The sequence below is a fragment of the Megascapheus bottae genome, chromosome 18 (genome assembly GCF_031878675.1).
Source record: "Megascapheus bottae isolate mThoBot1 chromosome 18, mThoBot2.hap1, whole genome shotgun sequence".
In the NCBI taxonomy this organism is placed as follows: Eukaryota; Metazoa; Chordata; class Mammalia; order Rodentia; family Geomyidae; genus Megascapheus; species Megascapheus bottae.
The window spans coordinates 39710823-39723011 of NC_143526.1; the positions used below are offsets into that span (position 1 = coordinate 39710823).

General features: G+C 56.7%; 1 protein-coding gene across 1 annotated transcript in view; it reads right to left on the minus strand.

The window, feature by feature from the left end:
* Sulf2 (sulfatase 2) overlaps positions 1–12189 on the minus strand; it is a 53859-nt gene that overhangs the window by 27152 nt on the left and 14518 nt on the right. The window contains exon 3 of the mRNA XM_090352493.1: positions 5582–5821. Within this exon, the coding sequence (XP_090208619.1) occupies positions 5582–5821 (240 nt within the window). The remainder of the gene's footprint in view (positions 1–5581; positions 5822–12189) is intronic.

The window sequence follows — 12189 nt, forward strand, 5'->3', positions numbered from 1 at the left end:
GATTGATCAGAGGACAAAGCTGAGTACTGCCCAGAGAACAGCAGTGTGGGTTTGGCCCAGGAAGTTCAGCACGGGTCACGGAAGTTCTCAAGGAACGTTAATGATGTCAAGAAGGCGCTGGGCAGAGTGTTCTCCTCAGAAGCAATGACCTTGGAAGGTTTAAAGAACAGCAGAGCGGCCGTGCTGTGGTCTCGGTGTTGCCAGGCAGGGAAGGAAACGGGAAATGTGGAACATGAGGGGAGGAGGCCAGGCAAAGGGCTGTGAGTTCATTTGCAGAGCAGAAAGCAGGCAGTGGAAGGGTTTCTGTCTTCTGGAAGGGTAGGAAAAATGGCTAACCCCCGGGGAGAAGCAGAGACAAGCACGTAGCCCAGATGGTGGCTAAAGGGCTGCCCTGAGCTCCTGCTTCCTGACTTCTAGGTGGGGTGTCACTGCCTGGGGACCACCCAGGCCTGACAAGTGCTGACTGGTTTTGGCAAGCTGGCTTTGGCTGGCATGCTGAAGGTGAGGGTGCAGGGAGGGCAGCTGCCCGGGCCTGTAACTGAACACAGGCCTCAGTCACCTGCTGCCTGCCAATGAGGGTCACGCACCCAGCAGGTGGGGTCACTCACTCCTGAAAACACAAGTAGCCAAGAGGGGTCTCCTGGGACCAGCTCCAGGGGCAGTGTCCAGCACCTGCTGAGTCTTCAGCTCCTTTCTGTCCCACATCCCTTTCCCGTGCCAGCACTGGGGCTTGAACTCAGCGCTTAGGTGCTGTCTTTGTGTTTTTGCCTGAGTCACAGTGCTACCTCTGGTTTGGGGGTGATTAACTGGAGATAAGAGTCTCATGGACTTTCCTGCCTGAGCTGGTTTTAAACCACCCTCCTCAGATCTTAACCTCCTGAGAAGCTAGGATCGCGGTCCTGAGGACTGAACTCAGGGGCTGAGCACTGTCCTTGGGTTTTCAAGGCTAGAGCTCTACCACTTGAGCCACAGCACCACTTCCGGCTTCCTCTACGTATGTGGTACTGAGGAAGTGAACCTGGGTCTTCGTGCACGCTGGGCAAGCACTCTACCACTAGGCCAAACTCCCGTCCCCTGTTAAGTGTGGTTTGACCCCCAAAGCTGGGGTGGGGCGGGGAGGAAACTCAGCGGAAGCTCTTAGAACAATGTCCATGGACATTTGATGACCACCTTGGAGAGTCCCTCACTGAGCAGACTCTTCAGAGCTGTGCCTACCACCATTCCACCCATGTCCCTGTTTCAGGGATAAACATTTTGTCAGGGCTCCTGATTTTTCTGGAAAGGCAATTTAAAGGTAATGGAAACTACCTCTGCCCACCGCTGCCAGAGCCCGTGGCGTATGCTGACTGGGGTCTACAGGAATAAGAAGAGGAGAGGAGATTTATAACGAAGGAAAATTTTACCATGAGATTTCGGCGGCACATCCATCAAGGAGACAGGCCTGCGTGTCAGAGGCTGGCACAAGGAGACAGATTCGGGAGGGTGGCAGTTACAAATGCGGCTGGGTGGGCGGCGGCATTTGCAATTCAAATGCCTGGGGATGTCACTGCAGCAGGAAACTGGGTTTTTCAGAGATAAAGAACAACTCTTGGGAAAGTTTTATACGTGATTATAATATTCCTTCCACTCCTGGGAAATTCTGGATATATATAAACTACACGAACCCTTCCGTATTTATATGCAAAGACTGAGGTTCAAGGCTCAGCTAAAAATGAACACGTAAAAGATGCCAGGAAATACCAAACTCTTGTGGGCTCTTCAGAGCAAGCTGTCCAGGTCCAGTCAGTCTACAACCTGCACAGCCACCAGAAATGCACTCATGGATTTTAACCCAGAGGGGGCGTTGTGCTCCCCCGTGCAGAGAATTCACCTAGGTATGCCTGCTGTAGACCTGTCTGCTTTTAGCTCCTTGGGTTTTTTTTTTTGTTGTTGTTGTTTTAATTTTTATTTTATTGGAACTCATGAGCTGGGGCTGAGACCTCATGAAGGTGGTGGCCTTGTGTCAAGATGAAGTCACGCCATGGGAAGACAGGTCACAAGGCCATGGGAAGACAGGGGTGGTGGTTAGAGACACACAGACACAAACCAAGGCACCAGCAGGTGGCAGAGGCAGGAGGGGAATTCTCCCTAAAGCCTCGGGACTTGGGGTGGATGGCCAGCTTCTGGGGTGGGGAAGATGGATGCCTCTTGTTTGCAGCTCTTCAGTGAGTCTACTTTGTGCAGTCTGGGAAGTGATGCCCACCAGGGACAAAGACAGAGGGCGTCGGCTTTGAACCATGCCTTGCCTCAGTGTGGTGCTTCCTCTACCATCCAGGCCCCCTCACCCTCCAGGTCTGGGGGCACTGGCCAGCCCACTGGCACTGGGTAACTCCCACTGATGTGGCAACAATGCTGTATAGAGGAGAAAGCCGGGCTGGGGGAGCTAGGGATAGAGCCCCGCTTTCTGGCCCATGCTTGGCTTTCTTTGAAACTCGCAGGTGCTGCAGCCAGGGAGTGGGCATGGGAGTGGAAGGACACTGAGCTGGGGGATGCAGTGGGTGAGAAATGCAGAGGGGAAAATCCAGCTGGGGCCTCTGGAAGCTGCCCTGGCTAGCTGAGTCCCAAGCTGAGGCTCAGACCTCGGTGGAAGGAGGCGGCCAGGCCCTGGATACGGGGCGGGGGGAGAAGGCAGGGCAGGAAGGCCCCTGCCACCAAGGAGCTGGCTTTCCAGGGGCGGACGGGGACATCCTGTCACACCACCAGGCAGGAGGGGCAGCGGGCGGATGAGGGGCAGCTGGGCCAAGTGAAGAAGGGAGCTGTGTGTGCGCCGTGCGTGCCCTGTGCGCTCGAAGGGAGAGGAAGAGAGCCGGGAGCCACAGCAGGACAGAAGCCAAGGGGCGAGAGAAGGCCACCATTGTGAAGGCAGGGACAGCTGGGCCAGGGGCCCAGAGGGCGGCTGGGCATCTGTGAACCCCCTCTTCTCTGTATGCAGCGGGGAGGAAGAGGAGAGGCCAGGGTGGGGAGGAAGGAGGAAGGAAGAGATGGAGTGGTTGCAGGTCCTGGACAAAGTGTGTGTGCATCCGTCGGCTCCGAGCACCTGCTATGGGGCGAGGGACAGGAGCTGGCAATCTAGAAGTGACACCACCAAGGAGCTGTGAGGGTGGCATGCCCAGAGAATCGAGAAAGTCAGACCAGGACCCGCAGATACACACTAAGGCACATCAAGAGCCTGGCAGGAAAAGCAAGTAAGTAAGGAGACCAAGTGGGCACTGGCGAAGTCAAGGAAGGCTTCTCAAAGGAGGCAACACTGGAACACAGGGCAGACGGGGTGTGTGCAAGCAGATCAGGCACACGATGGGGAGGACAGAATAAGTGCAAAGGCCCTGAGGTGGATGCCATCTCCCGGGAAGTCCCCACGCCTTATGATGAAATCACAGCACTCTTTCATTCCGTGACTTGTGGTGTGTACGAGCAGCTGGGGCTACTGTGCTTGCATGGCAGTGAGTCTCCTGTCCCCGAGCATCCACCGTACCCCACAACAAGCAGCGAAGTGGATAGAAAGCCCCTCCCCCAGCTCACGCAGGATCCTGCAGCCTCCCCACAGCCGAGGGCATGGAGCCAGAGCAGAACTGCAGAACGGGACAAGGCATGCATTTTCAGCACACTGCCCCTGCAGGTGCAAAGCCAGTGTTCAGGTGTCTGGCAGGCCCTCCGAGCCTCTGCTCTGGTGAGCCAAGCAGATCAATGAGCACCTGAGAGGCTGAGTGTGTGATCTTGGGTTGCTCGCTGGCAGAGGTCATGGAGTGGTGCCATGCCACTGGGAGAACCACAATATTATCACACTCCCCAAGTGCTTCTAGAGAACCAGCCGCCGTGGCATCCCTGTCCACCTTCCCAATACCCGGGAGCTCCAGACAACCAAGGACAAAATTAACTCATCCCAGCTCACACAGCCAGATGGTGGCAGAGCCTGGACACACACTCAGCACAACACTGAGTTCTGGGGTCTCCCGGTGGGACCCCTGCACCACAGTGGTTTAGGGCCCATCCAGGTGCAGCCAACTGGGGACTACAGAGATGGTGGAGGTGATCATTCCAGGGCCCAGCCGCGTAGCCTCCTTCTGTCAAGACGGTGGCTCGACCTATCCTGCTCCCCCAGTGACACCCTGCTCCCCCAAAGCCTAAGTAGCCTGGCACAGGCTTTCAGCAGAGGCCAGAAAGCAGCGGGCTGCTGGGCTGGGGCTCTGATGTAGAGTGCATACCTAGCAAGAACAAGGCTCTGAGATCAAATCCCAGTCCTGCCGAACAAAGCCATGTTGTGTGTCTACAGAGCGGGGCATGAACAGTCCACGGGGGGCACAGGGTCTCCCCAGTGCCCAGGCCATTCTGCAGTGATCGGATGGCTGGGTGGATCCCCTGGGGGCCTCACCCTGCCTCAGCGCTCCTACCCACCCACACCCTCACACTCAGGGCTCCACGTCTCAGACACCCCATCAATCTAGACCGTGCTAGCCGCATCTGAGCTCCTTGACATCTGCTTGCACAACTGCCTTGGCTCTTTGCCAAGGTGAGGGGGGAGTATTATTTATGTTTAATTTAAACAAGTCCAACTGACGGGAGTCTGGAGGATTCTGCCCTGGGCGGGACTGCCTGCACTGGACATGATGCTGACCACGGAACCTGAAAAGAACCATGCCCACAAGACACTGGGGTCACTGCCCGCAGATGATGCTGGCCAGGTCAGTGGGGGCAAAGTCACATCCGTTGTCACTGCCCGCTTCCAGAGTAGAGCCACTAGAGCAGAAGTCCCGCCTCTACTCCTCTCCATGCCTCGCCTTGATGTTCCGGAACCTTCCTGCATGCTGAAGGTCCGAGTCAACCAAAGTCCTCTTAACTTATTAACAAGACACAGCTTGTGCCTGGGTACTCGGTGCCTGCCTGGGATCCAGTTCCTATGTTCAACAGATTCCTCTTCTTTGAGGGATTCACATTTCTTGAAAATAGCTTTTTTTTTTTTTTGCCAATCCTAGGGCGTGAACTCAGGGCTTAGGCACTGTCCCTGAGCTCCTTTTGCTCAAGGATAGCACTCTACCACTTGAGCCACAGCGCCACTTGCAGCTTTGTCTGTGAATAAGTGGAGATAAGAGTCTCACAGAGGCTAGGAGTTTTGCCTAGTGGTAGAGTGCTTGCCTACCATTCACAAAGACCCAGGTTCGATTCCTCAGTACTACATACATAGAATAAGCCAGAAGTAGTACTGTGGCTCAAGTGGTAGCATGCTGGCCTTGAGAAAACCCTAAAACAGTGCTCAGGCCCTGAGTTCAAGCCCCAGGGCTGGCAAAAAAAAAAAAAAAATCTAACAGAATTTCCTGCCTGGACTGGCTTGAAACCATAATCCTCAGATCTGGGCCTACTGAGTGGCAAGGATTACAGGTGTGAGCTACCGGCTCATGGCTTGAAAACAGATACATTCCTCGTTTTCTACACTCAGACATCAACACAGGGCTTTGAGGGGACACACAAGCCACTTCCCACGCAGCCCGGGAGCCCCGGCTTCCCGTGTGGGCCGCCGTCCCCGCCGTCCCCGCCGCCGGCCACTCACCCGTGCGGTAGCCGGTGTGGTTGAGGTACACAGCGAAGGTGCGGCCCTCGTGCTGGGCCTGCCAGGACGGCGAGGAGCAGTTCTCGTTGTTGGTGTAGGTGTTGTGGTTGTGCACGTACTTGCCGGTGAGGATGGAGGAGCGGGACGGGCAGCACATGGGCGTGGTCACGAAGGCGTTCACGAAGTGCGCGCCCCCCTGCTCCATGATCCGACGTGTCTTGTTCATCACCTGCATGGAGCCTGCGGGCACAGGGACGCGTGAGGGGGGAGGTGGGGAGGCGGGGGGGGGGGGGCTGCCCTGGGGTGGACCTGCCTCCCGCCCGGGTGGGGACATTTGCACGGCTTTGCGTCTAAACCGTGTCCGCTCTGCCGGGTTTGGATATACACAGGGCAATTTTGCTTTGTAAGGCAGGAGCTGAGGGGTGGATTCGACGCTCCCAAGAAAGGTCCACGCTTGCGGACACCCGGTCACACCAAACCCGGCCAGCCTCGGGGAGGGTTTCCCCAGCCCCGGGCCCGCACCTGCCAGGCCTCCGCTTTGCACCTCACCTGCCCCCAAATCCACGCCTGCTCCCCGCCCACACTGCATCTGGAGAGCCAGGGCGGGTACACAGGCAGGCATGGGGCGGCCCTGGCCATCTCCAGGTACCACACAGATCCCATGCCCTCCCTGGCCCCAGTACCTGGGCTAGAGGACAGCGGTGCCAGCCCACTAGGTCAGTATGCTTTCCTGTGCCCAGCAGGCCACCTCCTGTGTCCCCCTGTAGCAGGCTATGCAAGGTCAGAGGACTTTGTATCGAATCAGCTTTCTGGTGTGGCATATTGGTGGCATGCAAGGGTGGTCCTTTGTCAGGCTTGGCCACAGCCCCCCCAGCCAGGTCCAGGGCAATGCCAACTAAATAAACCCAGCAGGGACATCTCACAGCACCAGGACCCGGGCTGAGGCTGCCCGCCTGGCCCACCAGGCTCAAGCTCACTTGGCAGTCCCCATTTGGCTCTCGGGAGTCCCCAAAATGTCCCCATGCAACAGGGGCAGCGTGTGGGCAGCTGCCTCTGGTGACATGTGCTTACCTATGGCCACTGCAGGAGATGTAAAGGCTCAGAGTAGCTATGTCCTCAGCAAGAGGAGGGAGGTGCGGGGGACAAAGGGAGGAGGGCAGAGGCCACGTCTGGTCACAGGGCACTGGGGTCAACGACACACCCGCTGCTGTCACGCACCCCTCCCCCGCCTTGTCCCCTCTGCCCTCTTTACTCCCAAGTCTGGCTGCCTGTCAAGTGCCTGGCGAGTCTGCTCCTGCTCCAGGGCCCTTGCACTTGCTGTCCTCCTGTCCTGTGCTGTGGACAGGGGTCACCAATGCTGTGTTGGCTGGGCTGCTTGTCATCGTGGCCCGTAGACTCACGCGAGCCCATGGTCTCCGATCCATCTGCTGGCTTCCTGCTGTGCAGCCCAGCTTGTGCCTCCAGATGGACAGACAGCAAAGCCTGCCTCGCCCCCAGGCAGGCGGCCCAGGGCTGGCCACCACGTGGGGCTCCCCTCAGGTCCTCAGTGGAGCTCCTGGCTGTAGCGTCCCCACCTCTGCAAGCACATGACCCACCCTACAATTCTGTCCACCCAAATCGTGGCGCAGCTCTCCTTCCTCCCCTGCCCCCTCTGCACACCTGTCAGCCCACCCAGGAATGGTGTGCAGCATCTGGCTGCTGCCCTGGCCTGAGCCGCTGCCATCTCCCACCTGGACTACCGCCATAGACACCTCACTGGCCCCCTCCATTCAGTCTACCTTCCACACAGGAGCGCAGTCAGACCACGTCCCTCCCCTCCTCAGTGTCCTGCACAGCCCCATCTGCCCATCATCTCTAGACCTCCTTTGTCCTGTCCTGTTTGTTTGCTGAGAGACTGCTGGGAAAGCTTCTGCCGCAGGCCCTTTGCATGTACTATTTCTCTCTACCCGAAAGCCCCTGAATTGGTTCCCAGAATGCCTCTGCTCAAAGGTCCCATGCCTGTCCAGGCACTGTGTACAGCCTCCGGGCCCCTCTCTCGGACTCTCCCATGCATTCCATGTTGCACCCACTGTATATTCTATACATCCTCCCCTAGGGTGGAAGTCTAGTAAAAACAGAACAGTAGGTGCACAACTGACACTGGTGTGAATGAGTGAGCGAGGTCCACACTGAGCATCCTGCTGCAGGGTGATCATGCCATGGACGTGCATGTTGGCGTGTTCTGTCAGCACGCAGCCTCCCCACCACCTTCCTTCCCGGGTCAGCTGAGGAAGCGGTGGCCTTTCTCCTGGCCCCGGGGCCACACTGTACTTCATTGCCCCGCATGGCTCACAGTCGACCAGATGTCCCAGGCAGGGCCACGGGAAGTAACTTTTCCAAAGCTACCCCACCTGGCAACATGACCCCGGCCAGCAAGTTCTGTGTGTGTCACCTGTCTAGACAGCTCTGCCTGGTACAGGAGAATCCCCACGTACAATGTCCGTGTGCCTGGTGGTTCCTGTCATGTGAGGGCTCACTTGACAGTGCATGAGAGCCCCAGCCAGGCACCTCGTTTCCACCTGGCATGTTGAGGCCCCAATTCCAGAGGTTCTGGGGCTCAGGGGCTGTATAAGCGGCCCACATGCAAAGCTCCCAATTCACACCCAAGGAGACGCTTTTCCTGTCTAGCCCGCCCCTGCCAGCAGCTCCTCCTCCACTCCTTCCCTCCTCCACCCCATCCAGAACCTTCCTGGGGCTGGGCGGGAGGCAGCATCTCACTGACATCTAAACCAGTGTGTGGTGTCCTGCTGGGCGATGGTTGGTAAGTGCTGGGTGCTACCTGAGTTCCCAGCTTCTTCTGAAGACAAGATTTAAGCTTGAAAAACTAAGAGTGGCTGGGCACAGTGGCTCACACCTGCAATCCTAGCTACTCAGGAAGCTGAGATTGGAGGATGGTGGTTCAAAGCCAGCCTGGGAAGGAAAGTCTGTGACACTCTCATCTCCAATTAACCACCAAAAAACCCCCGGGAAATGGCGCGGTGGGTGCAAAGTGGTAATGTGCTAGCCTTGGGCAAAAAAAGCTTAGGGACAGCATCCAAACTCAAAAGTTCAAGCTCCAAGAGCAGCAAAAACCAACAAAACCAGGGCAGCCAGCACTCCAGAGCTGGGGCTGTGGGGGGTTACAGCCCGCCCGCTCTGGGGCTCAGCCTGCACCCCGCAGGAGTCACACCGTGGATCTGCACCCTGTTAACCCAGTGACTGGACCCACAGGTTCCCTGCACCCAGGACCGGGGCATCCGCGTGCGTGCGTGCGGGCGGACGTGAATGCGTGGCTCGCTGTGGTGTGGGGACAGGTCAGCCCCACACTTCCCGGAGCCGACCGAGCCCAAGGCTTCCCAGCTGCCCTGAAGGCAGATGGTAACCCGGGCCGCTCACTGGGGAGGAATCTGTCCCTGCAGCTCCCCTGGGCCCCTGGGACTTGCAAGTGAAGGCTCTCACCAACACAGGGGAGGAGAGGGAAAGAAGACCGCCCCGTTCTCCCCCCCACCGCCCTCCATCACCAAGCAGGCCCAGGCCCTGATTTCCAGCTATCCAGTCTCTCAGCCAGCCTCTAATGAGGACGGACACATGGGGACTGCAAGGAAGTCAGTCTGAGCCTCGTCTTCATCCAGAGCCCTCCAGCCCAGATCTGCTGCATGGATGAGCAGAAAATAGCAGGTGATAAATTTTTTAGGACCACCTCGGCCTGCCAGTTGTAGCAGACTGTGAGATAATGTGTTGGGTTTTTTGGAGCATACATTATTGATCTGGGTCTGTCTCGTGGTTTATAAAAAGCACAGCAGCCCTCTGATTACTACCTTCCCATCTTCACCTGGCAGAGGGAGGATCGGCCTGCTTGGAAAGCCAGGTCTGAGGGGCTGGATCCAGTTGCGCACACCTGGAATCCCAGCTACTTTGGAGGTGAAGATTGGAAGAAAGGTAGTTCAAAGCCAGCAGAGGCAAAATGTTAGCGGGACTCCATCTCAACAACAAAGAAGGTGGGCAGGGTGGGTCATGCTTGTAATCTCAGCTACATGGCAGGCAGAGGGAGGAGGATTGTGGTCTGAGGTGAGCTCTGAGGGAAAACACAAGACTCTGCCTGAAAAACTAAAGCAAAAAAAGAAGATGGAGGGGCGGGGGGGGGGGGAAGGAGGTGACTTGAGGGCTACAGAGCCTGAGCTCACATTTCAGCACTGCCCCAAACCAAAAGCTGGGGCTGCTGATGCTGAGGGAGACAGGTGTGGGCTGTGTGTGGCAGGGTGAATGCAGGATTCATGGGGCCAAGACCTGGCCTCGTCCATGTCCTGACACACGCAGACCAGAACTGCCACATCCTGGCCCTAGCCTTCTGAAAATGGCCACTGGTGACTGTAGAGGCCCAAGGCCCAAGGAGAGTCTAGCAGCAGAGCCAGGCGGTGAGAGTACTCCCAGGAACAGCTGGCCAGAGTGGGCAGAGATCGAAGACTCTGGGTTCAAATCCTGCTTAATTGCCGGGGACAAGTGGCTTAATTTCTCTTTGCCTCAGCTTCCCCACGGGTGAGTGGAAAGAATAATCTCTGTATTCCAGGTGGCCTTGGGTTTTTGTTGTTGTTTGTTTATTTTCTGGTTCTGGGACTTGAACCCTGGGCCTGGGTGCTATCCTGAGCTTCTTTTCACTTAAGGCGAGAGTGCTCTACCACTCGAATCACAGCACCGCTTCCAGCTTTTTTTGAGTGGTTTATTGAAGATAAATCTCATAGACTTTCCTACAAGGTCTGGCTTCAAATAGCAATCCTCATAGCTCAGCCTCCTGAGTAGCTAGAATTACAGGCGTGCGCCACCAGCACCCAGCTGGACCTTGGTTTTGTTGTTCTCTCGGGCGTTTGTCAAACCCCAACTCTTTGCTTAGAGTTGCGTATTCCACTGGGGTCTTTTGTAGGGCTAGGGACAGGAGCCAGGGCTTGTACATGCTGGACAGGCGCTGGACCACTCTGACCCCTGCTCCCCAGCCCTATCTATTGGTCTGTTAGGAGCCACCGCACTAAACCCACAGCAGATTCTAAAACAAGGCTTAGCTGGGCCACCAAGTATGGCTCCAGGGGCCTCTATGTCCATTTTGGGTGTTGCCCCTGGACTCTGCTCTTGCTGCCTGAGGTCTGACTTCATGGAAGCGCAGGGGTCCCTCAGGGGAGCGGGGCTCTCAGTCTTCCTCTGCTGGACAACTCACTTTCACATATTACATTGAGAGTATCACCTAAAGCTAGGTGTGGCAGCACACACCTGTAATCTCAGCGCTCAGGAGGCTGAGGCAAAAGGAGCAGGCCAGCTCTAGGCCAGCCTGGACTACTTTGAAGAGACCCTACTTTTCATTCATTCAGCATGGAGTGGCCAGTAGGCATTGGCTTGCCTGGCCCAGTAGCTGTAGGTCTCTCTCTCTCTCCATCATTAGCCCGTCTCCTCCCCACATTCCCAGGTCCATTTCTGTCCTCACTGCAGAACCATCTCCCGAGCTCCTGGCTCCTGGCATAGTGCACTGCCCAGAGCAGACATCCCGTAAAAGTATACTGAGTGAGTGGACGGACATCCAGGTGCACTGAGCCTCCTGGCACACAAAGTGAAAGGGACCGAAGCTCGGGGGCCGCCTGCAGGTCCATTCTACCAGACCCCACCAGAAACACAGCTCCCCTCCTCCCCAGACATCCGCGCCTGTGTCTCTGACTAACCAGTTATCAGATTCCGCAGGGGGGAGGCGGGTGCTAGGTGTCAAGCTGTCAGTGAGGCTGAGCTCTGATGGCTTCCTGACTGAAATTCTCTTTGCACTGATAAACTCCCCACGAAAAATCTATACCAGTGATCTTTAGCACACATCCTTGCGAGGAGCAAGCAGGCTTCACATAAACTTTCTCCCTTCCCTGGGTGGCTAAAGGAGTGATTTACTAGGTAAACCTTCAAATTTGCCACCAATAACCCTCTCTTGTCCTTTGCTGGTGGACAGGGGCTGAGGGCCCCTTCAGCTGAGCAACAATGAGTGGCAATCCCTGCTACAGCTCACTGGAGACTCAACTTCCACCTTCCTTCCTAGGTTCCAGCCACCTCTGCCTCAAGGCCTTTGTCTACGCTGCCCCCACTTTCCATGACATTCCCCCCCCCACCCGTCCTGATGAGGAGGAGGGGGTAGGTGAATTAGATTGGGCACAGCCTGGCATGGCAGCTCTGGTGGCTACTGAGCCCCAGAGGTGGCTAGTGCCACAGGGACCTGTTCTGGGTATAAAAGACACACCAAGGACCTGTGAGTCCTACGCCACGCGGGACATTTCACAGCCTTCTGATGTAAGGGCCACAGGGGATAGTTCCATGGAGAGAGACCCAGGTCAGGAGAAAGAGGGTTCAGCCGGGGAGACCTTCACAGGTGAGTGAGAAATAGCATCTACTAGACATGGTTTATGTGAAATTGCGTTGCTCCTCATAGCCACATGTATAACGACAGAGCACCTGGAACGGGCTTTTGGGGTTCCCTCGAGAATGGAGGTCTCTTCCCCGTGCTCATGGAAGCACCGTGGCTCGGGTGGAGGGGCCTGTGGCTCGTGCGTGAACAATAGTGGGCTGCAGAA